The sequence below is a fragment of the Meleagris gallopavo genome, chromosome 4, assembly GCF_905368555.1.
Source record: "Meleagris gallopavo chromosome 4, MGAL_WU_HG_1.1, whole genome shotgun sequence".
In the NCBI taxonomy this organism is placed as follows: Eukaryota; Metazoa; Chordata; class Aves; order Galliformes; family Phasianidae; genus Meleagris; species Meleagris gallopavo.
Genome location: NC_139407.1, coordinates 56,375,573 through 56,403,413, shown reverse-complemented (window position 1 = coordinate 56,403,413; position 27,841 = coordinate 56,375,573). Strand labels below are relative to the sequence as shown.

General features: G+C 42.7%; 1 protein-coding gene and 1 long non-coding RNA gene across 4 annotated transcripts; one reads left to right on the top strand and one right to left on the bottom strand.

Annotated features, from left to right (window-relative positions):
* Nucleotides 1–346: 346 nt before the first annotated feature.
* On the bottom strand, nucleotides 347–6,589 carry LOC146544520 (uncharacterized). The gene is made up of 2 exons (XR_014883210.1): nucleotides 6,012–6,589; nucleotides 347–4,059 (listed from the first exon to the last, which is right to left on the bottom strand). It is a non-coding gene; the product is annotated as an uncharacterized LOC146544520 (long non-coding RNA).
* LOC100548136 (ADP-ribosyl cyclase/cyclic ADP-ribose hydrolase 1) lies at nucleotides 4,569–27,242 on the top strand. 3 transcript variants are annotated; one of them, XM_085223444.1, is made up of 9 exons: nucleotides 4,569–4,694; nucleotides 5,381–5,961; nucleotides 17,676–17,805; nucleotides 18,366–18,501; nucleotides 19,236–19,318; nucleotides 20,970–21,046; nucleotides 21,738–21,830; nucleotides 23,870–23,956; nucleotides 25,814–27,242. In XM_085223444.1, exons 2-9 carry the CDS (start codon nucleotides 5,723–5,725, stop codon nucleotides 25,893–25,895), a joined length of 927 nt encoding a protein of 308 aa, XP_085079570.1. In that variant the 5' UTR covers nucleotides 4,569–4,694; nucleotides 5,381–5,722; the 3' UTR covers nucleotides 25,896–27,242. The 3 variants fall into 3 exon arrangements, 2 of the variants coding, with proteins under 2 accessions (XP_085079570.1, XP_003205980.2); XR_014883209.1 differs by lacking the exons at nucleotides 4,569–4,694; nucleotides 25,814–27,242 and adding an exon at nucleotides 23,210–23,312 and having other exon boundaries at nucleotides 5,029–5,961; XM_003205932.3 differs by lacking the exon at nucleotides 4,569–4,694 and having other exon boundaries at nucleotides 5,040–5,961.
* Nucleotides 27,243–27,841: the final 599 nt, after the last annotated feature.

The following is a 27,841-nucleotide window of genomic DNA, read 5'->3' as shown; positions in this document are numbered from 1 at the left end:
CATTACTTGTAAGGATGCTACTGTAGAACAGTTTTGCAAACTTGTAAGTGGGAAGATATTTTATCTTCAGCCTGGCTTACAAATGAAAGGAGGCATGCAATTGCTTGATTTGCTTTTCCATTCCTCCACCTGTCAGTTCCTTCCCTTCCAAAGACTTGTGAATTTATTGACCAATATTATCTAAAGTCTAATGGAGTGAGTTGCAGAAGTTCTGTTCTTGTTACTTAATTCATGCACATTCATTTCACTTTGGTTATATTTGTTTTTTTCCTACTGTGTAGATAGGGTGAACGATGAGCTACGCTGTCCTGTTCAGAGGAGATAAACTCTCACTACAGTCTGATACTTGGATTCCAACATGTAGAAATGTATTTTCTCTTCAGAAGTAATTGTAAAGAATTTCCATTGGAAGCAAATGCAGTCAGAGTAGAAATTTGTATCAAGTAACAACAACCCAAGCAAGATGATAGCAACGAGCTGAACAAGGTAGCTGGATAATGGCAACCAGTTGAGAAAAAGAGATTTGGGATAAGAGAGTGCAGTGTTCAAACTGTCTCACCCAGTAAGTGAGAAGGTAAGTCAGGCCACGCTGCTGGTAGAGGCATGGCTCTTTCAGAAGGCATGGCAGAGATGTCTGGGTGCTGAGACACCTTGTTGCAGAAGCTTTGTTCACAGTAGTAGATGCAGGGCTGGGTGGCGTGCCGCTCTTCACAGCTGTCACTTTGCACTCGCTGTTCTACTTACCTCAGCCCATTTCTCATTTTCACTGTTCATCTCAGCCTTCTCTAAATGTTATGACAGCAGTTACCCTGTGAAATCAGGAAGCTATGAAAAGAACAGTCATTGCTATTTCAACAAAAGGGAAGGAATAATTTCTTTAATTATTTTAAAAGCCCTTGCTCTTTTCAAGTTCAAATTCCCTTATTCTGAAGTTCTGCTGAGCACTGACAGCTAGCAATTACAGGTGTCCACAGTCATTAGTGAGACTGTGCATACTGTGCTATCCTCATAATCCAGAGCATTATGTTAAAATGATTCTTCATGATTCCTAACCTGACTTTGTAGCCTTTGAAACAGCCTATTCCCTACCATCTAGAGAACTTCAGTGCTAATATAACTAAGTTTAATCCCATTGAAGTCAGTGATGTTATTTCTAACAGAGCACACTCATGTGAGAAACAGAATATCATGAGGAGCAGCCAGGATACAGTCAAATTCTATCAAATGTTTTACTCACTGAAGAAACTAAAGAAAAAAACATTTTCTAGAGGTGAGTTTTAACCCAGGGCAGTGAAAAGATGCACAACATATTTTTTTCTTATTCATATTTGCAGGTTAGTGTTATTTGGTCCTACCTGCTGCCAGATATTTCTTTCATGAAGGATTCGTGTCCTCAGCCATATTTTGGTGCCAGGACTATCTGTGCTTGAAGATGCTAAATAATAAGTGAAACTCTTGAATGGGTTGCTGGGGATGGCTGGGGGTGGTTTGTGCCTTGCTGGGTCAAAAATGTGATCCATGAGGGAGCAGAAGAAACCAGCTGCTTTTTTCTTATGATATGCTTAGCATATCACTAATGCAGGTTAGTGAATTATGCATCATATAGTTGCATTCTTACAGAAGCCTCCTGCTGCTACATGGTATCAAAGCAGAGGCTGGCACTTTTGTGCTTAAAGCATGTCTGTCTTCTGATCTTTTATGCCCACTTTCTGATCCTCCCAGTGATTCAGTGTAAACTGGCAGAAGAGCAGACACACCTAGCCTAGAACAGTATTAATTTAGCCTTGTCTTGGAAATTCACATAGCTCCAAGGGGTCTAAATCCTGAAGTTTTATCAGACACGACACTACTTAAAAAATGTCAATTTCCCCATAGAAGGCACATGTAGCCACTAGCACACCAGTCTGAGAAGCACGCAGATCCACAAGCACTTCACTGCAGTGACAGTTATTGCATTACTTATGCCTACCCTGGAAACCCTCTTGTGCCAGAACATTTGCAAGGAGTGAGTTCATTCTCACATTCACATTGAGAAAGAAAGAACCATTTTCTGAAGCTCTGGCCTTCCTGTCACACCCTCATCTCTGCTTGGTGCTATTACTCAGGCTGATCAGGCAGCAGAGGCTTGCTGAAAGGAGGCTTGGCATTTACTTATCTGCTCCATTCCTTACGCAGCTTGAGGAGTTACAAACCAACAGCAAAGTCAGCTTTCAGAGCAACTCAGCCTGCACTCACCTCATTTATTTATTTTTAACAAACTGAAACCAAATCAGAAAAGAAGGAAAAGTTTTCTCATAACAGGTTATTGATAAACAACTCTCTTAAAAAGTTTTAAACTTTAACTATTCCAATTGTGCCACTCAAAAAGAAACTGATTTCAGACTTCCCGAAGATAGGCATCTTCAATACCTAGAACAAGCAGAGAATGCAGTTTCATTGTGTAAATTGTTTAGGATAACAACTTCTGTTTTTCCAATGTGACATTTCCTTAGCTAATAAAAATGAACTGCAGCAAGTTGAAAACTCACGCAAGAAACATTCTGGGGAAAACAAAACTTGTTGAATCACAGAATGGCCTGGGTTGGAACAGACCTCAAGGATCACGAAACTCCAACCCCCCTGCCACAGGCAGGGCCACTAACCTTCCCATTTTATACTAAATCAGGCTGCCTAGGCCCCATCCAATCTGGCCTTGAACACCTCCAAGGATGGGGCATCTACAACCTCTCTGGGCAGCCTGTTCCAGCACCTCCCCACTCTCACAGTAAAGAACTTCCCCCCAACATCCAATCTAAATCTTCCTTCCCTCAACTTAAAGCCATTTCCCCTTGTCTTGCTGTTATCTATGCTCTCAAAGAGTTGACTCCCTTCCTGTTTGTAGACTCCCTTTAGATACTGAAAGGCTGCAATGAGGTCACCCCACAGCCTTCTTTTCTCCAGGCTGAACAAGCCCAGCTCCCTCAGCCTGTCTTCACAGGGGAGGTGCTTCAGTCCCCTGACCATCTTTGTGGCTCTCCTCTGGACCCTCTCCAACAGCTCTCTGTCTTTCTTGTACTGGGGGCTCCAGACCTGGACACCGTACTCCAGATGGGGCCTCACAAGAGCAGAGTAGAGGGGGACAATCACTTCCCTGTTCCTGCTGGCCACCTCTCTTCTGATGGAGCCCAGGATACCATTTGCTTTCCAAGCCGCAAGGGCACATTGCTGGCTCATATTAAGTTTTTCATCCACCAGTACCCCCAGGTCCTTCTCCGCAGGGCTGCTCTCAAGGACCGTTCCTTCCAGTCTGTATGGATGCCTGGGATTCCTCCGGCCCAAGTGCAAAACCTTGAATTTTCCTGTGTTGAACTTCATTCACCTGAGCCCACCTTTCCAGTCTGTTGAGGTCCCTCTGAGTGGCATCCCTTCCTTCCACTGTGTCAACCACACCACTCAGCCAGTTCTCCTTTTACATTTACCAAAGGAGGTACACTTGCTTTGGCCTCTCTCTTCTGGCCAATGTACCTGTAGAATGTCTTCATACTGTTTTTCACATTCCTCGCCAAGTTCAGTTCTGCCTGTGCCTTGGCTCTCCTTATCCCATGTCTGCCAAGTCCAGACTGCATCCTTTTATTCTTCCCAGGTGACACGCCCTTGTTTCCAGAGCTTGTATATAGCCTTCTTTGTCTCTCAGTTTGCCTGCCCAGCAGGTCCTTGCTGAGGCATTCTGGTTTCCTGCCCCCTCTGCCCACTTTCTTTTTCAGAGGGACAGAGAGCACTTGTGCTCTCAGAAAGGCATCCTTGAAGAGTAGCCAGCTTTCCTCAACATTTTGACTTTAAAGACAGCATCCCAGGAGATCTTGGCCAACAATTCCTTGCACAGCCTAAAGTTCATTCTCCTGAAGTTCAGGGTCTGACCCCACTCTTTGCCAGGCTCACAGTCCTTGAGATCACGAACTCAGCTAGGGCATGGTCAGTGCAGCCCAGGCAGTCTCCAACCTTAGTGCCTTTAATGACCTCCTCCACAATGGCAAGCAGCAGGTCCAGCAACGCTTCACCTGTGGTCTGTCTGTTCAATACCTAAATCAGAAAATTATTATCAGTGGATAACCTCGTGTGTATAATTTATTGAACAATCATGAAGTTCAGATGCAAATACTTGCATTATCAATAATGTAAACAAGGAACAAGTAAAGAGCAGTAACCTGGGGCTGCCAAAGCAAAAACCATAAGCTTATTGAAAAGATTTGGAGAAAAAACTTCCTTTGTGAGCTCATTGGTATATGGGAAGAAACCCCTGCCCTCATCTTAGAACTTCCACTGAGGGTCCATCCATAGACCACATCCAGGCACCCTTAGCTATTTTCTGTAGAGAGTCTAATTCAATTATCTTATTTATGAATAGGAAAGCTTTCATGCATTTTTATCAAGTTACTAACATTTTTTGCAACCTACTGTACGGAACCTGTTTCAACAAAGGAATTGATCTGCAAAGGTCCCTTCCAACCCCTTTGGTTCTGTGATTCTCTGAAAGAAACATTAGCAATTAGCTATTTAACTTCTTTCTGCGATGGCAAGCCAGACAGCTGTTTTTCAGCTGCAGGAAGGTGCGTGGCAGCCTTTTTCTTAGCTGCCTCACCTGATCTACCCACTGAGGTTAGGAAGAGACACTGCTTCAGAACTGAAACTTCAGTTCCGAGAAGAACTCTCCCAAGGTCGGTATCTCTGAAAATAAGATCTCAAAACAAAGATAAGTTTATATGCTTACATATTGCTTACCACTGAAGGCTTTGTCAGAGCATTTCTCAGGTCTTTAAAACCTACCAGAGCTGTGTCACAAATGCCCTTTCTCACACAGAGCCCATTAAAGACAGATGCTTTGTGATTAGTAACAATTTATAGTTAACATTATGGGGACATACAGAAGTTTTGTCTATTTTTAGTTTCTTTGTCTATTTTTAGTTTATTTCAGTCTATTTTTTTTTTTTTTTACATTGGTTTCTGACTTAAGGCAGCAGTGTACAGGAGGAACTTCCCTCCTGCAGAGCCGTACCTTATTTCACACTACCTCAGAACCCTCAATGTGCACAGTTGTTTTCCTGGGAAATTCCCGTGACAACCAGACCAAGGCCATCTGCAGGGGCAAGAATATTTCCTTCTTTCTTAATTTCTCAAGCGATGATAAACCAAGAACCCTCAGTGTGCACAGTTTTTTTCCTGGGAAATTCCCGTGACAACCAGACCAAAGCCATCTTCAGGGGCAAGAATATTTCCTTCTTTCTTAATTTCTCAAGCGATGATAAACCAAGCCTGCCGTTGTTGATGACCCAAGTTATATTTTTATGACTGCTGTAAAGTTAACGATTAACTGGTAAAATGCGATTCAATGCCTGCCTTTTAGGAGCAAATTAACGTCGAGAAACCAGATTGTGGTCGTCCTAACTCAGGTTTCACTTACTCACGGGTGGTTGCAACGGAATCTTTAAACAAAATTTCGAGGAGTTTCGTTTTTGACTGACTTTCGGACATTCACTCCCGAGAGGTAAAAGTTCAGAACTACGACCCGGAGAGACAAAACCACAAGCAGAAGTCGCAGCAGCCAGAACAGCGGCTTCTCTCTAAGAAACGCGGCGGGGCCACCCGGGGGCGGTGGGCCGTCTGGGCGCTCTGGAGCCCGGCCGCCAGAAGGGGAGGCGCCGGGCCGCAGCTCGGTGCCCGCCGTCCCCCCGCCGCCCCTCTCGCCATGCCCTCACAGCGCGGCTCGGCGCGGAGGCGGCAGCGCTGCGTGCTGCTGACCGGCATCGCCATCCTGCTGATCGCCCTCGTCCTGGCCGCCGCGCTGGCCTCCGTCCTCACCGGACGCAAAGAGGAGGCGAGCCCGGAGCCGCTGAAGTGGCAGGGCGGGGGGACGACCAGGAACCTGCGGGAGATCGTCCTGGGGAGATGCTACAGTTACCTCGTCGAGGGGCGCGTGAAGCTGGGGTGAGTATTGGCCTCGCGTTGTGCCTGAGTTGAGGGCAGCTCAGCCTTACCTGTGCTGCATGCCCCTGGCTGGGGGCTGTGAGGCAGCGCGGTCCTGAAAACCCTCTGCGTCACGGGGATGCCAGGTTGGGCACTGGGAGAGGTTCTGCACCGTGGAACGCGCTCCTAGGGCTCCTGGAGTTCAAGGAGCGTTTGGGCAGTCCTCTCAGACACAGGTTTGAGTTTTTGGGTGGTCCTGTAATGTCTGAAGTTGGACTCAGTAATCCCTGTGGGTCCCTTCTGATTCTGTGGTTCTGTGGTTCCGATTGTCTGTGCCCAAGTGGGGTTTTTAAGGAATCTGTGCGCGGAAGGTATGTGTAACTTTTGGTCAATAGCCACCTGTAAGTACTTATTGCAACTTCTGGGCAGGCAGCTAAGCCAGAACTGGATCCTCGCAGCTTGGTGTAAGGAGAGGTGACAGTAATTCACTAAATCCTTCTTGCCAAAAATCCTGAAGTGTTTGACTCTCATAACCGAAACTAAACAGGAAAAGGAGGTCGTTTGGTATGGATTTATAGAATGGACAGGGATGTTGGGAAACGCAGGGGAGTTATTTGAAGCAGCTGCTTTCAGCTTGTGGGAAAGACTTTGTCCTTCGGGATGGGATGGTGAGCAGTGCTGGCATGGAAGCCCTGGGCACAGCCCACAGCCAGGGCCCTGCTCAGCCCATTGGAGCACTGGGTGCTGTCAGACTGTGCAGCTCACAAGAAAGGTTCCCTGGATCCCCATCAGAAATTAGGGCTGAGAGCTAATTTTCTGCTTTCTAGCTCCACGAGGAAAGTCAGAGTACAAAATAAGGAGAGCCACATGTTCCCTGCAGATAATAGGGACACTGAGCATTTTGGGATGGTTGGTAGAGGATGCACTCCAACCATCAACCCATCACCACTGAACCCACTAAACCACATCCCTGTGGCACCAGCCACCCTGTTGTGTGTACTCAGTTAGCTCCAGTAGGCATTTCCACCACTGTGAGCCTTCTGACATAACAATCCTTCTCTTCGCCTGCAACAATTGTAACCTCTCAACCTCACTGTGTGTTTGCAGCCTGGAAGGCCAACTGTATTCTGGACTGCATTAAAAAAGGGGTGGCCAGCAGAGAGAGGGAGGTGATTGCCCCCTCTACAGGGCTCTTGTGAGGCCCCATCTGAAGTACTGTATCCAGGCCTGGGCTCACAGTACAGTAAGGACATGGAGCTCTTGGAGCAGGTCCAGAGGAAGGCCCTAAGATGATCAGAGGCCTGGAGCACCTCTCCTATGAAGAATGGTTGAGGGGACTGAGTTTGTTTAGCTTGGCGAAGAGAAGGCTCCGGGGAGACATCATTGTGGCCTTCCAGTACTCGAAGGGAGCATGTAAACAGGAAAGGGAACGGTTGTTTACAAGGGTGGATAGTGATAGGACAAGGGGGAATGGTCTTAAACTGAGACAGGGGAGGTTTAGGCTAGATATTAGTAGGAAGTTTTTCACACAGAGGGTGGTGACACACTGGAACAGGCTGCCCAAGGAGGCTGTGGATGCTCCATTCCTGGAGGCACTCAAAGCCAGGCTGGATGTGGCTCTGAGCAACCTGGTCTGGTAGTTAATGACCCTGCACATAGGAGGGGGGTTGAAACTCGATGATTGTTGTGGTCCTTTTCAACCCAGCCCATTCTATGATTCAGTGATTCTATGATTTTCATAACACTGTGCCAATGAAATCAAAGCTGTATATATTTTGTTTGGATTTTGTCTTCTCTTGGACTGCTCAAATAAGCTGATTTGCAGCATTTTAAGGGAAATGAGCAGGTGGAAAATTATGGCCAGCCTGCACAGATTTAATGTGTGCTATCCATTAAACACCTGAGTGCTTGCAGTGTAGATGAGAGAGCTTCTCTGTTTAAAAAGCTCCTGAAGCTTTTGCAACATCACCTACAGGTTTCTGAAAGTGCACATTAACTTATTAAAGAAATACAGACTCAGCTTTAACTCAGAAATCCTTGTTAATGTGTTTTTGTTCACAACATGATTACTAGGAATCATTTGTTCATTTTTTTTCCCCAAAGTACAATTTTAAAATCCCAAACTTGTGATCAAAAGTTTTATAACAGGAGTGTTTTTCCAAGGCACATTCTTTTATGCTATTGCTTAATTCAGCAATGCTTAATAGGTCGAACAACTTGTCTGTTGTAGGATTTTTTAAAATATTATTTTACTTTTAATAAAGAAACTGTGAAATCTACCTAAGAGAGCACCAAAAAAGGAAAAATATTAACAAGCACCTGCAATGCTCAGGAGTTTACTGGACAGAGAAGTAAAACCCAGGAGCCTTCTTTGGGAATCTGACCTTAGATTCCCCATTTCTGGTCCTACTGAGATAGATGTAGGTTGTAATGTAACTAACTGCTCTTATCACTGGTGCTTTCTGATAATAAAGCCAGTGCCTTTAGGACACATCAGAGAGCCCTCCATCTTTCATCCCGCTCTCTTTCATCATTAACGTAGGCCTTGGATCTTCCATTGTGTGGGATCTTTGGTGTACTTCATCAAAGAAAGGGAGTAGGAGCGTGGAACTGAAACTCAGGCATTCCTGAGAGCTGATCAGGCTGCGTCCTGCACTCAGCGAGGTCTTTTGTTGCCGCTACTATTGTGGGAACTTCACTGCTTTGCTTAGAAATCTTACGTTTTCCTCATCAATTTGTCCATAGTCTGCCGGAGCCTTTTTTAATCCGTCACTACCGTGCAATTTTTTAAAAGCTCTGCTTCTGGTAAACTCATGTGTTTTCTCATGGTTTTACTTTTTTTTATACCACTGAAATCTCTTGTCTTTTCTGTTCAAAACATGGCCCCAAACCCAGCATCATCAATGAGGGTCCTGGAAGGACTGCTGCTGTCTGTTGCAGAGTTTCATAAGCACCTCATATGCAGATTTTATCACATCAGTTTGCATCTTCAAAACCAACGAAAAGTTCAGGTGCTGTATTGCAGTTCCCACTAAAAGCAATTCCCAAGTAGTGCATGTTGTTTTACTGCCTGTGTGCAGTGAAGTCTTGGAACTGCTGCTGTGAGAAGCAGGCGGGCAATATTTAATAGTTCTTGTCATGTGTTTGGCTCAATGCTAGGAAGCATTACTGACTGCACAGGAGCAGGCTTCGGGGGTCCTGCCCTGCACGTGACTTGCATGGTCATTACTTGCACACTTAGGTGTGCATACTAACAGGTAGATTTCTTCTTGGCTTCCCAAAAATACTGGCTGATGCCAAAAGACAGAGCTAAAGCAACAGTTTACCACGTCTCAGTAGTCTTACTTTCTTTGGCGTTAACAAAAGATGCACATTTTACTTTCTCTGATCTTGCTGAATTCCCGTACTCATCCACCTCGGCCATTGGTATGCTCTGTAGCTTTGTCTGAGTAACAGCCAGAGGCGGTTTTGACCACAGGAAGGAATTTGACCTCAAACTGCTCCTTGTCCCCTTTCCCAGTTACACAGGCTCCCTCTTCTGGCTAACCGAACACTTGCTGTCCTCAAGCTCCAGTTTTCATGCGGTACAAACTTAAGTTGTCAGGAATGTAACTCGGTGGAATCAGAACAGTTTTCTAGCACCCGGGACAGGATCCTACCTTGTGGCAGTTTCCACATATATGCTTCACACATCCGAACTCTTATGGCCATGCAGAGCCAGGGCTGACCTCAGGTGCATGTTGTGTAATCCACTGCTTAGAGGATATTTTTCAAGAGTTCTGTGCGTTTTTCCTTTTTGGGGAGAACAGATAGTAACAGACACAGCATAAAACCTGTTGCTGTGAAGTTAATGGCTTTGATGTGGGTTTGGGTACAGTTAACACTTAGTGATCTTGTGAAGGAGATGGAAGAAAAGTCACAGTCTCAGAAACAAAAGTTATGTTTCTTTTTCAGCCTAGAAATGAACTCATCTGACATTTGCAGCTCAACAGACTTGTTATTCGCAGATAGTCACTACTCCCCCGCAGATGTGCAGTTCCTTTCTGATTCACTCAAGCCAAGTCAAGTCTCCAAGGACCTACTGCATCAACATGGCTAGAGACAAGACAGATATTTTTTATCTAACTTCTGCAGTAAGAGAGCAACGGGGATGTAGGCAAGGAGCCACCTTGGTAGCACATGTGGCTGTGCAGGCCCAGCCATCGCTGTGTGTCAGCACAGCAGTGCAAAATGGTGGAGGTGCAAAGTTTTTCTCATGCAGTTCTGCATGGACATATACTGTAGATGTCCCCCTTAAAAACAGTTGGACCAAATAATGCACCCAAAGCTAGTGATAGAATGCCCCTTCAGGGACATGGCTTAGTGGGCCATTGTTAGGTGGATAGTTGGACTAGATGATCCTAGAGGTCTTTTTCAACCTTAATAATTCTATGATTCCATGAAATTTTGACATTTTCTAGTTTGATTGAATTTAGCAAAAGCTGGTGCATACTCAGGAGAGCTTTCTCTTTTGTCTTCATGAACACGGTGCATTTTTTGCCTTTCCATTCCTTTACGTCCTATGGAGACGGTGGTTATTTTGTTAAAAAGAACACGTGGTGCCATGATTTGGTGTGAGATATTATTATACTTGTGGCATCTTTCCCTCCAGAGAGCAATCTGTTGGGGTTTTTGTATGCTTGTTTTTGCATTATGCCTTCATGCTCTGCTGGGTGTTTTTAATTTGATTCCCATGCTCACTGGTTGCTAATACTTTCACATGGAGCATGGCGCTTCACTGCAGCTATGATTTGATTCAGTGTCATGTAAAAAAAACCACAGCTTTATCTTGTGTAGCCATGACATTATATTTCAGCTTAACTGAGGTTTGATTTTTACGTGAAGAAAATATGCCTTGCTTTGAGAGACTTTTAATGAATCAGTCATCTGGAGAGTGCTGTGTTACTACCTACTAGTAATGCAATAACACCTCTTTTGGAATGCACCGCAGGCTTCCAAAGCTTCTGAATTTAGTTTGCATCATACTGCAAAGGATTCACTTTCCTTGTTTATTTAAAGAACAACAACAACAACAATAAAAAACCATAACACTATTTTTTTATTTTTTTTTAAAAAAAGGAATTGTTACAGTGACCTCTTCTGCCCCTCTGCTGGGCACTGCTGAGGCCACACTTGGAGGGCTGCGTCCAGTGCTGGGCTTCTAGTACAAAGGCATCCTGTCCAGTGAGTGGCCACAGGGATCATTAAAGGATTGAAATATCTGAACAGATAAGAGGCTGGGAGAGCTGGGGCTGTTTAGCAGGGATTTTATAAGTATTGGCTTGGCAGAGAAAAGAAGAGGGGGCCACGCTCTTCTGACTGGTATCTAAGTGCAGGACAAGAAGTAATGCTCACTAAACAAAGTACAGGAAAATCCATTTAAGCATAAGAAAAACTACTTTAAATTTGAGAGCAATTCAAGAATGAAATATGTTGCCCAGAGAGGTTGTGGAAGTTCTGTCCTTGGATATGCTGAGAACAGGACATGGTCCTGAGCAACCTGCTCTGAGCTGGGCTGGGCTAGACTATCTATTTGATATATATTCTTCCTATATATATTTAATTCTATTTGATATGTATTCTTCCACCTGTTCTTTCCTTTCTCTCTGTTCACTGGCTATACAGAACAATAACTGGTGGCCATCTAAGTTCAAGCAACACACTAAGATTGAAATCACTGTACATTTGGATGAGGCACTCTAAGGCTTGCTGGTGATAAAGGGGCAGTCCTGTTCCCTCTCACTTCTCTCTGCCCCTCATCCTGTTCTCTGCATGTGCAGAGAAGTCAGTGGAAAGAGCCCCTCTCAGGGGGTCTTGCCGATGGTCGCCTTCAGCTGTCATTGCTCAGGTTTGGTGAAAACTGGAGAACTGTTTAACACCTCAGAGCCCTGAGTGGTGGTGGTGAGGAGCCATCACTTGTTCCCCATCCTTCCTTGTAGGTGAACACAGCCCTGGGGTACACCAGAACAAAGCTCACCTTGTCTGGGAAAAGATGTTTTTTCCCTGACTTCCAAACTTTGCACCTCTGCTGTGTGGACTTCAGTTGCTCTGCCTGCAGCCTTTCCAGAAGTCATCTTTCTGAGGCGGGGTTTTGAATGTCTCTCTATCCCCAGGCAGTGGCAGTTCTGCAATTCTTTCTTTTCTGGCTTTTGAACTGTTTTATTTACAGAGAGCAATGCTTGCAAAATCAAGATGTGAAAAAGAAAAAAAAAGAAAGAAAAAAAAAAGAACCATTTATCAATACTTTGAGGTAACAGACCATTATAATTAAGCTAAATGGTAGTGAAATGCTAGTCCTCATTGAAGAGTTTGAGACTGACAGCACCTCTGTGACTTTTTTCTTTCATTCTCTCCCCTGGTAACTTTTCCCCTTGCTATCATCCTAGTGCTAAAAGCATTGCTTAAATCAGCTTTGGCTGATTTCTCATTTTTTTTCTCACCTTTGGCGGTATCTCAGAGCCTGCAAAGAGCGCTGCCACATGATGGCAGCATTCGCCTGGCCTTAGCTCCTCGTCCTCAGTTGCACGAGTCCAACTGTAGCTGCCAGGGCTGCGCTTTGCTGCAACACCAAATAAGTGGCACGGCAGGGCTGGGAGAAGGGAAGGGGCAGCAAGAGCGAGAGCAAAAGGATTTAGGGCAGAAAGTATGGAGCAGAAAGATTCTTGTTTACAGAGGGGTTCCCCTCAACACAGCATAGTTCGTGTAATATTTGAGCATGTAGACAGAGTTACTCATAAGTTCACATGAAAAATAAATTGAAGATGAACATATAAACAGCACCACTCTCTCTCTCTCTCTTTGCCTTTGCAAGAGGCACACTGTAGGGAACCTTCTGTAACGGGGGGTTGGACTCAGTGATCTCTGGAGGTCCATTACAACCCCTACAATTCTGTGATTCTGTGATAAACTGACCAAAGGTGGGTCTGTTAGGTGCAGAACTATTGCTGCATCATTTACTTCTGTCGGCGTGCAGTCTCCAGGCATTTCATTCTCAGGTGCCTTAGACGTAAAGCACAGTATGAATGCTTCTCATGTGGTTCAGGAGCTTTGTTATAACCACAGAACTTCTCACTCGCTTTTTAGTTTCTAAGTGCACAGGTGTGTACTTGCATTATTATTTAGGCTGATGGTAGCAAATGAGAAAGGGGCTGCGGTGAGTGCCTGCACAAGGCAGCACCAACCATAATGAAAGCCAGCATGACCTGCCAGCTGAGGCCAGAGCCTCCCACGCCAACCTCACAATCTACCTGCCCTGTTTAATCCCTGCAAAGTCCAGTTTTATAAAGGACCTTACCTTCAAAGACCGCAAGAGACCACAATTAAAATCTCTCTTTATGGCCTGAAGATATTGGTTTTTTTTAGAAAGGAAACTTGGGATCCTGGAAAGCCAGCACAGGAGGCTATGTTTCACCAGGGGGCTTCTCATGCCTACAGAGGGGTTTGAAAAATGTGGGCAGGACCGACTGAGCTCTCCAGACCAAAGCCTGAGAATCATTTTCACTTGTGAATTTAAAATGGGTTCCATACTTTACACATCTCTCAAATTTCTGGGTAAAAACCTAAAGGTGACACAGCTTAAGGAAATACTGCTCTTTGTAAGGTGTTTTTAGCTTCCACTGTCAGCCCAGTGATGAACTTAAACAAGAGGTCCTTCTTGATGCAGCTGAAGTCACCAAGGATGAAACTCATCCCTGATATTATACCAATTACATCAATTTCAATTGGGAATGAATGTGCTCTGTCATGTCCAGTTTTTTTTTTTTTTTTTTTATAAAGAATAAAATAACACTACACAAAATTAATAGTGATTTCCCAGGTAACTCAATGCCATTGTATTCCTTTAAATGCGAGGATGCTCTTTCAAGGTTAGCCAGATCAATGTACTGATATGCAAGAAACAATGATGCAGAAGCTGTCCATTTTTATAATATGCACATTAAAGTTTGGCTTCTAGGATAGCTGCTAATGGAAATGTTCTTGGCCCCAGATTCCTTTTCATAAATTTATATGATATTCATAAAAAAGGTAAATTGATAGAAACACTCAAATTCATTGGAAAATGCAACTTCCACTCAAACGCAAGGAAAAAATGCAGGACCAGTTCTTGTTTCTTGCTGTACTCCGTGCAGGATACAGAGCCTCAGTTTGCAAAAGGCTGTAAGGCCCAGTTCTGCAATCCCTGCATTCCGGAGAACAAACTGCAGCTTCAGTTCCTGATTTTACAACAGGTTCCAGTGTTCCCTTTAAGTATTATTTCAAATTTACCAACATTTCCCAAACTGTGCTCATGAAAAATATGCATTTGAAAAAACACTCAAACACATAAAATGTGTGTGCATTTATTTTATCTGCCAGTGAACTTGGCTTAAATATTTCAGATTCTTTAGTAGAATAAAAAGCCTCAAATATTTCAGCGTAAACAAAGTTAGCCTTGAGGGAAGAAACTCATTATTGCAAAAATAAATACATATGATGTTTGTTTGATGCAGAATTAATATGCAATCCAAAACACACAAAACCAACCAAAACCAGGGAAAAAGAACATAAGAGTCCTGCAGCCGTGTGACAAGCAAGCTCATTCACCATGGTCTCCTGGCAATCTGTCTCCCAGCCCTTCTTCTGTGGACAAATTAAATGAATCCATTCTGTGATGGAGAACTTCCCAGTTGGAGGATCTTTGACATGGCAGATTTTTTTGGGTTTGGTGGATTAGGGCTCCCCACAGGTATTGCTGTGTTCCTGTGGGTGCTCTGAGAGGGAAAGCGGAGGCTGTGAGGGCTTGCCTCGAGCAGCTCAGGCCATGCAGTGGGTAAAACTCTGTAGCACAGTGAAAAAGCCAACATTGCTTTTCCAACTGGCTCCAGGAGAACTGCTCTATTCTGTGCTCAGAGCAGCCTTCAGAGGGTTGTTCATTTCACAGATTTTTTTGGCAAGAGAGGTGTATGTCTTTCAATCGGAAGGTGCTCTTTCTAGAATTGTTAGCAATACCAAGTGCCAGCAGGCTTCCCATAATATTTTCAGGAGAACCTGAGCTTCAGCATGTCTCTGCCCTTACTTTTGCTGAATGTGTTAAGTACTGCACAGCAGGCAAATGTTTTCTTTCTTTTATTTCTAGTGCATATATCAATAGCGAGGCTGTAAAGAATTCCATTTCTCCCAGAGCTGGAATTCACGAATCCTAAAGCTTCCTCACTGCAGCTGTGTATCAGCCAAAACAATAATTCTCTCTGGCTCTTAAGATGTGAGGTGAAACCTGTGTTTCCTAGCAGAAAAACAGCCTTCCAGAGCAAACCGATGAGTTATTTTTATTCTTATGTAAAAATTGACATGTTGATAGGAGAGGGTAGTGAAATATTCTTTAGCTTTTGTAGATTTGTTTGTTTTTACTGTGAAGATCTGTGTTTAGACTTCTAAATAATGCTGGAATTGCTGAGTTTTCATAAAAGTCCATCTTTATGCCTCATCATTCTTCTGTGAGGTACGAATAAAGGTCCCACACTATTACCAGCTTCCCTTCTATGCCCTACCTTCTCAGCGACGTTGTGTCTGAACACTGCTCTCCCAGATACTTCCCTGTGAGGTACCAGAGTTAAAGTGATGAAGATTTCTCTGTGATGCTTACAGAGTTTGCAGCCAGAGACAAGCTCCTTGAGAACAAAATATAATACACCAAGTTAAGTTCTACTGTGACTTGCTCTCTGGAGCAACCAGCTCCCTGGGTCTGTAGAGGCCCAAGAGATGCTAGTTTCTGTGCTTTGTAAAACACGTGAATGCTCTCTCACATGACCCTACCACAGCAAAGTAATCTGCACACTGTGATGATAAACCTTGGGAGCAGAGAAGCAGCTGCCTGTAACACAAGAGGTGTTCTTAAATCTTTGGGGCAGCCAACTGTGGAATGAGAACGGCTGTAGCCTTGCGGAAGGACAAGGATTATGTTACAATACACACATCCTAATCAAGCTGCCAAATATGAGTAAGAATCTACGTTAATTAGTTTGAACCAAATAACCAGTATCAAATAAGATGATTACTTAGGTTTGCCACTGCATAAGAAAAAGCAGAAGGGAAGAAAGGCCAGGACAACTTGCCATGGATTGCCCAATCCTTTCTGGTATGACACAAGCATGGGCCCCTGCAATGTGTCTGATAGGGGCACTCCTGATGTTTTGTGGGGCTGCCAGGTGCTGGAGCACTTCTGGACACATCTCAACAACATCAGACCTTCTCTGCCTGTGATGTTTCTTCTCCATCAGGCTTAGGAATGAGGGAGGGGTGTTCATGTCCAGGCACATCCAAGCACAGTGAGGAAATGGCTGGGAGCTGAGAAGTAGTTCTGGGTCCCACTGTCATGACGCAGCCTTCTGTAATACGAATAGCTCATTGTATGTGTTTCACATTACCTTTCTGATGCTCAAATGGCAATCTGGATCAAATTAAGCAGCAGGAATCATAGAATCACCAAATCAAAGAATGGCTTAGGTTGGAAGGGACCTTAAAGATCATCCAGCTCCAACCCCCTGCCGTGGACAGGGTTGCCACCCACCGGGAATATCACAGAGCTGTAAAATGTTCCGGAATCCTCAGTAAACTACTACCAATTTCATTTAATCCATTTATAACTCCTTTTAAGGCTAATCACATTCTACCTCATGCCTGTTACCTGAGTACCCACAGGTAACGAAGCCTGCAGCTCTGTGTGTGTCAGATACTAACTGATCCCTGCAATTTTTACAGTGCTCTGAAGGCATCACTGTCTTCACCAAAGACAAAGGCCATTCTTCAGACTGGTTCTTCAGGCAGCGGGAACACCCCAGGAGGAGATTACAAATAGTGGAGAAAGAGTGGATGAGTCAGAGTTAGCCAGAGCAACTCCTTTCTGCATGCAGACAGTGGGGTAATTTTTGAATTTACATAAAGAAAGGGAAGAGAAAGCTGTTGAATCACTGGATGGCTGTCAGTGAAGGGGCAGGAGTGTTTTGACATCCACTGTTTCCCCTCACATAAATGCAGTGAGATTCCTCTGACTCACACCAATGAGAGCAAAAGGGCCAGAACTGCTAATATGCAGAGACTGAAAAAAAATCCTCTGGAGTTGGAGTGCATGATTCAGATCTCACGTATACTTGTACAAATCTGCTATGGCTTCAAAGTGCTTAGCCAAAAGCTAGTCTTAATTGTAAATAACATCAGGTCCAAAATATCCAGACCTCTGCTTTTGTTTAAAAAAATAATAATAAAATTCAGTAGACTAATAGAATCATAGAGTGGCCTGGGTTGAAAAGGACCACAATGATCATCGAGTTTCAAACCCTCTGCTATGTGCAGGGTCATTAACCACCAGACCAGGCTGCCCAGAGCCACATCCAGCCTGGCCTTGAATGCCTCCAGGGATGGGGCATCCACAACCTCCTTGGGCAACCTGGGAGAGCAGGTAGACTCTGGGCATAGTTTTGGCTCAGATGAGAGATGTTTTAGAACTGCTCATTCCTCACTTAATACTTGATTTGCTCAAGATACTCTGCTTTTTTAATGCATAATTTATGTTGATGCTTAGCACAGTCAGAACTCTTTAAAAATTTATCTGTAATATTTGAATTTAACAGAAGGAAATTCTTTCACAATCATAAATATTAATAATTATTAAAGATATTTAATAATTAATATAAATTAATGATGATTCAATCTTTTGGCAGAGATAAGGATTGCCTTAAAATATGGGAATCATTAAAAGCTGCATTCATTCACAAGAATCCCTGTAATGCTACAACAAAAGATTATCAGCCTTTAATGGAGTTGGCAAGTCATCCAGTACCCTGCAACAAGGTAACAGCGGGATGCATGGTGGGCTGTACAAGGGGGATTGCTGGGGAGCAATGTGTCTGTACAGTGGATCTTTTCCATAGTAATGGTCAGTAGATGGACATGGCTGATTGTTTTGCCAGGATGGCTGATATTTTTGCCAAGGTCATCCTGGTTACACTGCAGAGAGGTCTCTGTTCCCTGTGCTTGCAGATCTCGGTAAGGAATATGCAGTCCTTCTGTCAGAGGAATGCTGCTTCTAAAAAGCTGCTCTTCCATCTGTAGTCAAAAACTGCTCTACAAACTGTATAAATATGCTATTTGAACTAGTAAAAAAATTTCTTTCAAAATGCTTTGCAGGCTGAATGCATCCATTTCCATGAAAAATAATCACCCCAAAAATTTGGAAATGGGAGGAAGGGCTGTGGGATTAAGAACTGATCTGCTTATGGGAACGTGCAGCATTTGAATAGGAAACTAGAACTCTGTCACAATTAAGAAAACTTTCTGTTTTTCTCCAGGAAAATTTCCTGACCAGCTCAAGTATAAGTATTATTTATTGCACACTGTATTTTATTTCGCAGTCACTGTTTTGGAGCAGGACGTATGACCTCGTTCATCTTTATTCAAGATCCAATCACCATTTCCTTACCTTGGAGGACACGTTCCTGGGTTATATGCTTGATGGGCTTTCATGGTGTGGAGACCCCTCAGCTCCAGGTAACAAGTCCTAACTTTTGCAAACCAAATGTGCATACTAGAATTCCAGATTACTATTTTCTCTCACATATAGACATAAATACTGTCCATTTTCACGTTTTTCTTTTAAAACCATTATCATTTTTCTGCTCCCATGTTACAGAAGTCTGAAAATAATTTAATTTAAAAAACACATCTTTTTGGCTACAAGGAAGACATTAAATGCTTCTGGGAGTAATGATCACTTCATCTACGTCATCTGGTACCTTCTTTTAACTCCAGTGGGACAAACTGCAAAAACAAGAATTCCATTCCAGGCCTGGTTATAGGCTGGCAAAGTGAGGGGGAAGTAGGGGGAAGTAGGGAGGGACTTGAGGTTATGCTGCCCACATGATTCCTGACTGTTGATGCCTAATGTTAACACGTTCTAAACTGGGCTGGAATTACTGGAAATGTTGGGCAAAATTTGATACAGTCCGAAATTCATTTGTCACAAACCAACCTGTTCTGCATATTTAGAAATATGTGTTTTCTGTACTGGGTTTTCTGAGAATTATTTGCATATGTGGCTGCCAGCTGTCTCACTGAGACGCGTGAGTAAAGAGGAAGACCTTTGAACACATGCAAATTCTCTTTCCTCCTAGAACTTCCTCATGTAGCCAACTTGTTTTAATAGGGAACAACTCTGTAGTAACATTTTAACAATATTCATTCTAGTCTTTTTCTATAAATATGTTTCTTCTGTTTCTTCTCAGGAATCAACTATGAATCTTGTCCAAAATGGAGTGAATGTGAAGGCAGTTCTGGCTCTGTATTCTGGAAAATGGCATCCAAGATGGTAAGGTCTAGAATAAATTTCCTCTCATCTGACAATGTTAAAAGGCATGAAGTTCCTGACACTGTCAAAAATCTGAGTTTCCGGATTGGACTTAAAAAAACAGAAAGGTAAAAGTTCAGATGAGTTTTAACTTTAGGTGCCAGAAAGTATGAGTATGGAAATCTTTTATCAGACCTTACAATAATGAGACCAGAGCTGTCAGCAGAGTTGGGCATTTTTATTGTGGGCAGAGACTACATGCCAGAGTCTAGAACAACACTTGGCAGACAGCTTTACAAATAAGGCTTACGGTAATAATTATAATAAAAGCCTTAATTAAATCACAGGTCTTAAATTACAAAAATATAGAAACTTAGAACTTGTTGATGCTGAGAGCAGCTCCCAAACTAGCACAGCAAGTGGCCTTGAGAGTCCTGTTGCTCCTTCCCAGCATACTTTTGAAGAGGATGTCTTCCCACAACGTTACCTTCTGAGGTTCAATGATGTGCCCACCTGTATGTGTGTCCCAGCTCTGATCACATGAAGGAGACATTGCTAGACTGAGTTAAGCAGTTGGCCTGGTTTTGTGGAATCAATACTTTACAGAACGCTCGTTTCACACATCTGCCAGAAAAAAAAAAATCTCTCCTTTATCAGTTTAATCTTATGTATCTCAGAAGTCCTGATATGACTATTAATAGATGACTTTCTAAGTGTAGAACAAGCATTAATGTGTGCTTAATATCTCATGCATGTAAGAAAAAATCTCCTCACCATTAAAAAATGTTTTGTGTGCAACCTAGCATCCATAAAGTTTTCCTAGCTCAAAACAGCTTTGATGTACAGTTGTGGGGTCTAGGAGGGATAAACCACCATACAGAGTGAGGCTTGCGGAACTACAAGCTTTTTACTCCAAGTAGATTTAAGATCTGCTAAAACACATGCTTACTGTGTTGGAAAGTTATACATAATTAAACTTTTAAACTGTAACTTGAAAGCTCTCAAGCTGGTTTTGAGATACATTGTTTATAAGTAAGAGGACTTGGTGAATTTGACAAGTATAGTCATCTGTATTAAGCTTTTCAAAATTGTTTATTCAACCTTTGTGTTATATATCTGGAGTACACTGACTACATCATGTTGTGATGTAATGGCCTTGAAATATTTGGACAGAAGTTTGAAGAACAACAATTACACGATCCAGTAATTTAACAATCAAAACTTATGATGAGTTTTTCTAAAATCACTGGAGAGAAAAATCCCAACCACAAAAGTACACAGAATGTGAGTCACAAGGTAGCAAATATTTCATGGTTAGCACATCCTTAAACTTGCAGTACTTCTGTTGTGGCGTATCCTCACTACTTGAGTCCAGGCAGCCTGAGGATTACTCAATTACTGAGTTACTGAGAAAGTAGGCAGCCCCATCTGACAGCTATAGCTGCTGGGGCTCTGGAAAGTTGCATCCCATTTTATAAACTGAAAACAGTGACAGCCAGGTGATGCAGTTTTTATGTCAGTATTGCTGTAAGAGTTTAGAAGCTTTTATTTGCATGGACATATATATAGAAACAGGATGCAGATACTCAATTCTGATGACATCTAAGAAGTCAGAGAACTCTGGAGACATGGCATGCAGCGTCAGATTATAATGTCCATTTGTTTTGGTCAGTTTGCAGAAGCAGCATGCGGTGTGGTTCACGTGATGCTCAATGGATCAATAGAAACAGGAGCTTTCAGAAGCAGCAGGTATACCCAGCATCCGTGTTTCTTTTGGGCATGGGTGTTTGTCAGCAGGTTCTTGTCAGTGAGTTCTGGTGAGAATGGATTTTGGTGAATTCATGTGGGAATCTAAACCATTGGCTGCTGTAGAGTTGATGCACTTAACTTCTATACAGTGACTCTAACTGAAGTCCCTCTCAGTGTATATAGGTAGATCTCTAGTATGATATTACTGCACAAAGTAGCTTTATTACATTTTATCTAGGTCTGCATACCATACTATAGAAATTAAATGCTTCTAACTGCTCGTGGAGCTCTTCAGACCATGCTTGCTCATGTTACCTGGCAGTAGTCTCATACAAAATGATGAAGTCTGTTCTGGTCAGGAGAACAGCCATGTTCATTTCCCTTGCACCAAACAAAACCCATTGTTAATAAAACTAGCAGAATAAGTACTGTAGATGGAAAAACTTGAGTTTGCTTCTATCTGCACACAGTTTCAGAAGCTGTCATGAAAATAAAATGAGAATGGAGAGAAAATCTTTTAGCAGAGGCAATTGAATTGTCTATGAAAATCCAGCAAAAAGAAAACATTCATTCACTGAGGATAACAGCAGCACTAATAAGCAGTAGTAACTGGGGAACATTGTCTACTAAGGATGTTTACATTATTAGAATTCTTACATTACTAAGGATGTTTCATGTCCCATTCTTACAGTGTTTTTGGAAGTGTTGAGGTCTTTAACTTAAATCCAGATAAAATTTCTGAAATACGTATTTGGCTTATGCGTGACATCGGTGGACCCCAAAGGTAAACCATTCTGATACAAAATGACTGTCTAACACTAACCACCATCTTAAACCTGCTCTGAAAACCTGCTCTGCATTCTCTCTACTAGCTACTTACTTTATTGGAAAGAATAACGTTTTTACAGTTGTTTTTATTAGTATTTGTATGGCAACTGTTGAGTCATGGCCTGAACCGCTGATTGATCACCTAAGGCAAGGACTGTGTCAGCCCTGGGAGCACAGGTGAAGGCAATTCACCTGTGTGACTGGAAGGGGTGGAGCCTGGCTGCACCTCTCCTAGACCCCACTTAAGGGCTGACTGCCAGTAGGAAAGGATCTCTTTCTGGAGATCTCTCCTTTTGGAATTTTCTACTGCAAGCCTAGGAGATGGGTGAGCATTTCATTTTTTATTGTCTCCACCATGATACTCTTTCTAACTATAAACTTGTAAAATGCCATCCTAACCACACCACTCTTCTATCTGCACATTTGTTAATTGTACAGTATTTTAGTAGTTACAGCTTGTCACTCATAGCTAAAACACAGCTATGATGATACTTTCCTTGCTTTTACAAAGTCCTGTGACCAGACAGTATGACAGTAATTTAAAATACTGAAAAAGGTTGCCTAGAGAGGTGGTGGAGTCTCTAGTGGACAACTTAAAAACCAAGCTGAGCCCTGGGCAGCTTGCTCTAATTGACATTGGTTGGACTAGGTGATCTCAAGTTGTCCCTTCCAACCTAAATGATTTTGTGATTCTGACGCTTTTAATAATAAATCTGCAGTTTAAATGCTAATGGTGGAATTACTGATAACAGAAAGTGACCTCCAATCACATCTGAGCCTTTGAGTGATCTTTTTCATTCTGTTCAGATTCCTTTGCAGGCCTTCTATGTTTCAAGCACTGAGCGTGAGGTTCAATGTCTTTGACCCTTATCTTCAGAGATGGTTCTGGGATTCACATGGTTATAATGCATTGTAGTGGTTTCTCCTGTTCGTAAGGATCCCACATGCCAGAGGCAGCAGCTTTGACACAGGGAGTCAGTAAGGAGGCCATGGTGTATCTCAGGAATGAGTATGGACCCAGTAGAGGCTCTTGCTCAAGCAGCAACAATATCAGTCACAGTGCCAGCTCCAGTGTTGCAACCCTTCCCCTAGCATAAGCACTGACACTCAGGAATGTTTCTTTGCCATACAAGCTGATGTGTCTATCACAGGCTCCCAGTCATGTGCCCATCATCTCGTTAGCTTGCCAGACATTCTGGTGCCCCTCTGCATAGTGGTTTGCTGAAGAAAAGGGCACAGGCTAATCTGCATTAATTTCCCCGTATGTGACATTCAGTCCTTTCTACCATGATTTCCCAGTATCAGAAAAGCCATTACATTCCTCTTTCTCAACAGCTGCTGCAACCTGATGCCCTGCCAGCCTTCTTGACACATCTTCCTCCTGTGCCAAGTTCACAAGTGTTTCCATTTTATTTTCTGTTTCAACAGCAAAGGAGGGGTAACTCTAAGAACATATATTGCTTTTACCTTCTAATTGTATTTCATGTTGGATCATTAATATCATCTGGTAAATCCTGTGAACAAAGAAAAGCTGGCTGTTTTCCACTAATGCCGTATGTTAGGAACAGTCCTGGATTTGCCCCAGCATTGTCTTCGTTTGTGTCCCATACTCTGTATCAAGAGGTGATCTTTCCCCCAGGGTGACTAGTCTTTTGCAGTGGCTCTGTGTGTCTTGGATGTTTGTCAATCCTGTCACTACAGCTGGAGGCTTCTTGTACAAATTCAAACAAATTATGCATAAAGATCTCAGTTTGTGGGTGGAACTGAGTTATTTTCCATAGGCTTTCTTGCACAAAGGTTTTAACATAAGTTAAACAATTGAACATCCAATATTTTCTATTGGCAAAGCCCAATGGTAACCAAAGCTCCGCAAATCAGAATAGATTTTACAGCACATTTTAGGAGAAATAAAATGAAATGACATAGTGTGGAGTTCAGCTGAACTTCTCATACACATGAAGATCACAAGTAACAAAGGACTTTTTTTTTCTCCAGTGATTCCTGCTCAGGCAATTCCATAAAGAAGTTAAGAAACATCTTAGAAGAGCGAAACTTTAAGATCACCTGTGAAGACAATTACAGGTAATTCTCATTAGTGTCTACTTGCTAACAAAACTGATATCCCATCTCACTCTCTGCTTGCTGTTGACTCCTGGTTTACAGCAAATTGAGCAGATTGCCCTCTTATTTCCATCACATCTCTTTAAGTGGCTATGTGCTTCTTTGAGCCTCCCACTTGTGCTCTTTGCCTTGTACTCCAGGATGTTACTGCTACTGGCCTTGCTCGGTTGCCTTCAGCAAAGGAGCAATGCAGCCTCCTACAACAGATTTTCATATTATCAGGTTTTTATGTACACTAATAAAAGCCAAGTAAACAATTTTCCTTCCAGCTTCGTGTAAATAATACACTGTGTTAAGCATAGTCCTTATTTCCTTCACGATAATTCAAGTTTCCTTTCCATCCAGCTGCTTTATCAGGGAGAGAGACATAACACATGATAGGCATTAGTAACTATTATCATTCTCCACTGTCAGGTGAGTCCAGGAAACAGAACAGCCCAAGTTCTGACTTGACTGAAATCTCTGCCTGCCTGCTGAGGAGTTACAAAAGCTTGAGAGCTGTTGTCCCTCTGTGTCAGTTCAGAGACCTTTACAAAGATGAATTATGTCCTCTAGTGACCTTAAAAAAAGTGGCTAAGGTTCAGTTTTACTCATTAAGTTCAATAATCATATCTTATCTGCCAAGAACAGCTTTTCAAAGCAAATAACTCATACTTTGATAGGAACATTTCCTAAGTAAACATTTCTATAAAGTACTGAGTTCATGACATTGATTTTAAGTAAGGGAAAGTTTGTCTGCAGAGGGAGACATTTGCCTTGCAAATACCCTATGAAGCACTAGGATTTTACTCATGAAAGCAGAGCAATATATCCCTGTTTAGATATTGCTGAACCTGATAATGAGTGCTCTGCACATTGTGGAAAAAAACAACACTGGTGTGGTTCATAAATAAAATTAGGATGCTTTCATACTCACTCTCTTTGGAGTACTGTAGTCTTTAACCAAGACTTGTAAGCAGGTGCGAACTATTCTAGCCTATGCTGAAACAAGCTAAGGAGAAAGGAAGGAAGGGGAAATATGTAGTAATTTAGATTCCCTTTGGCTCAGCACAAGAAGAAATCTTCATAACTTCATGAAGAATGTGTTGGCACACTCGTTACTGTGACTCACAATTCACATCTTAAGATAGAATAAGAAGTAAGGCTTTTGTCAGCACTCAACTAACATCCATAAGCAACTATATAGAACAATGCAAACACTTTAAAATTATTTTGTATACAGAGCAATAATAAAATAATTTATATGTGCAGTAAAACTCTTTAGGATGGACTGAACTGAAGTCATGGCAGACAGAACTGTGTGGATCCTTACTGGCTCAGCATCTGGCATTCTGTGACATGTAGCAATTGACACTGGTCATTATCTCTTGCTTTTGTTGTTTTCATCAGTGTTTTCCACAAGTAGTTCAAAAAAGGGGATGTACTTGTGCCAAAACATCTAATCCTACAGCTATGTAGGATAGCAGTCAGGGCTACCACTAGATAAGCAAGATGGTGAACTTCCAGCGTGGCAGCTACTCTGATCAGTGAAAGGTGTCTTCTTTTTGTAATTACTTTTGCTATCACAGCACAGCTGACATGTGGAGTGTTCACACCCTGCTTTACTTCATAGGCATCCATTCTTGTCTCCAACCCCTATAAACACCAAAGATATGTCTGCAGCATTATGCAAGAAAAGTTATCTTAAGAAAAGTCATCCACCTGATAAGCACAGGTGTAACATACACTTTGACTTTCACATTGCATTTAATACCTGTGTGGTTGCTCTGCTGTACTTTCATGTGGCTACTAAATATTTGCTTTTGTGTCTTATCCCAGGCCAGTCCAGCTCCTTCAGTGTGTACATAATCCCGGCCACCCAGACTGCAGTCTTTGCACCAACAGTACGGAAGCTCCTTGAAACAGAGTGCTCCACACTATATAAGACTTGATTTGTGTGCAAAACTGAAAAGGACATGACTATGTAGCTTACAGTGATAAATAGCACCATGGTTGTACAGAGCCAATAACCAGGAATCCTTGCTGTGATACTAACAGCCAAATCGCAGGAGGTGGTATTTTAGCTGCGATTCCTGTACACACACAGGCAAACAAGCATGCTGTTTCAGAAGGGCCAAAGGCATATTCAATGATTGAGGACAGAAGATTTTGTTCTGCTTTGTTCCTTCTTATGTAACTACTTGTTGTTCACAGAGCATCAGGGCAGGGGCTGCCTTGCGCATGCACAAAGAAAGTTGCCAGTGGAGACACAGCTTGCTATCATCTGTATGCTGCGTCAGAAGGGCTGGAAGGGAAATTCCCTGAGCAGGGAATATTGTCCATTGGCACATATTATAAATGTCAATGATTTGTACAGAGTAGAGGAGTGAGTGAGGAAGACCTGGAGTTTCTTCCCCTGTAGCTGTATCTGAAGGTTGGATGTTTTGTTTGCTGGGCAGTCCCCTTGAGTCAGGCAGAGCCAGTAAAGGCTCTGACCCTTTCTCCCAGGGACTGTGGCACCTCTGAGCAAGCAAAGCAAATAATGGAAGAAGTAGAGCAATTCTTACCTTCTAGTGAGTAAGCTGGTTAGGAAATGGCAGATCTAAGCCAAGAAGAGATCAGAAACTGCTCAGAGCATTGCCAGCATCTGTAAGAATGCATTCACTGGGTAGCTGGGAAGAGAAAACAAGACTGACTCAAGCATTCCTGTTAAAGTCCTACTGGAAACATAGTTGTGGCTCAGATAGCATTTTATTCTTAATATAGCAATAAGTGTAAGCCTTCCAGCTTTCACAAAGGACTTGGCCATCCACTGGAATAGAGACAAACATCCAGAAGCTGCTGCAGTGGGAGCCTCTCCTGACCCCAGCTGTGGAGGTGAGGTGATGATTTGCTGTGTGTGACTCACAAGCAGCAGGCAGAAGGTTGTAGTGCCATGCATTTTAGTGACTATGCAAGCTGGTATAACTTTGAGCATCTCCAGATAGACCTTTGCTCTGTAATACAGGTCTTGTACTGGGTGCAGCTTGATCACACCCAAGACTTCTCCCATAATGTTTACATGAATAACATGGTTTTTTAATATGTGCAGTCTGTAATGTAATAATTAGCTGCATTGACTCAGATGCATATTAGTGTTTTAAAATAGGCTATTTCTAACTGTAAGTCAAGAATCTGTCTTCATGCTCACTTTTGTACCTTTTCTGGTGTAATAATAAAATGTTGACTGTCCAATCAAGGTTTCTAATAAAATTGATGATGTCGCTCATTCAGTTTCACATTCTAATGAGAGTGGCCCCCCACACCTGTGGCTGTCTGAAAGCAGTTTGTCCCCTTCCGGGCATGACCAAAGAACAGAAGAGTCAAGTTATTGGAAAAGTATGATGTGCTGCAAGGAGGGGTGTACAGGAAATAACTTGAGAATGTTTTGGTTTGATCAAGTTGCATTAAAGTCCTCACAGCACAGATCTGCTAGATGTATTCTCAGATAGCGAAAATACAGTCTTTGTGACTATCAGCTATGTAACAGCAGCCAGAAACACACTGAAAAAATAACTTGAAAATTCACTTAAAATATGAAACTCCACATATAATCACCCAGGAAAGCAGAGACGGGCCACAGGGCATATCCTCCCCAGGCTGCACCCTTTCTCCCTCCTCCATCATGCACAGAGAAGTTATTGTCTCCGTAGGTGGCAGAAAGTGAAACATCCCATCTTTATCTCAAACACAGATATCCAGATACGTATGCTGTTCTCAGCCATATTAGCTAAGAAAGATTACTGTTCTTATCAGGGGTTGTGTAATAAATCTTCAAACAGCAAACCTGTGCTTTTGAAAAATGCAGTGCATACTCAGTGCAGGCAA

What these genes read in the sequence shown, in the direction of transcription:
- LOC100548136 (XM_085223444.1), top strand. Translation starts at nt 5,723, where the DNA reads ATGCCCTCACAGCGCGGCTCGGCGCGGAGGCGGCAGCGCTGCGTGCTG. An exon ending in GAGGGGCGCGTGAAGCTGGG is followed by an intron (nt 5,962 to 17,675) that starts GTGAGTATTGGC and finishes ATCTTTTGGCAG; the next exon opens with AGATAAGGATTGCCTTAAAA. An exon ending in ACCTGTGAAGACAATTACAG is followed by an intron (nt 23,957 to 25,813) that starts GTAATTCTCATT and finishes GTCTTATCCCAG; the next exon opens with GCCAGTCCAGCTCCTTCAGT.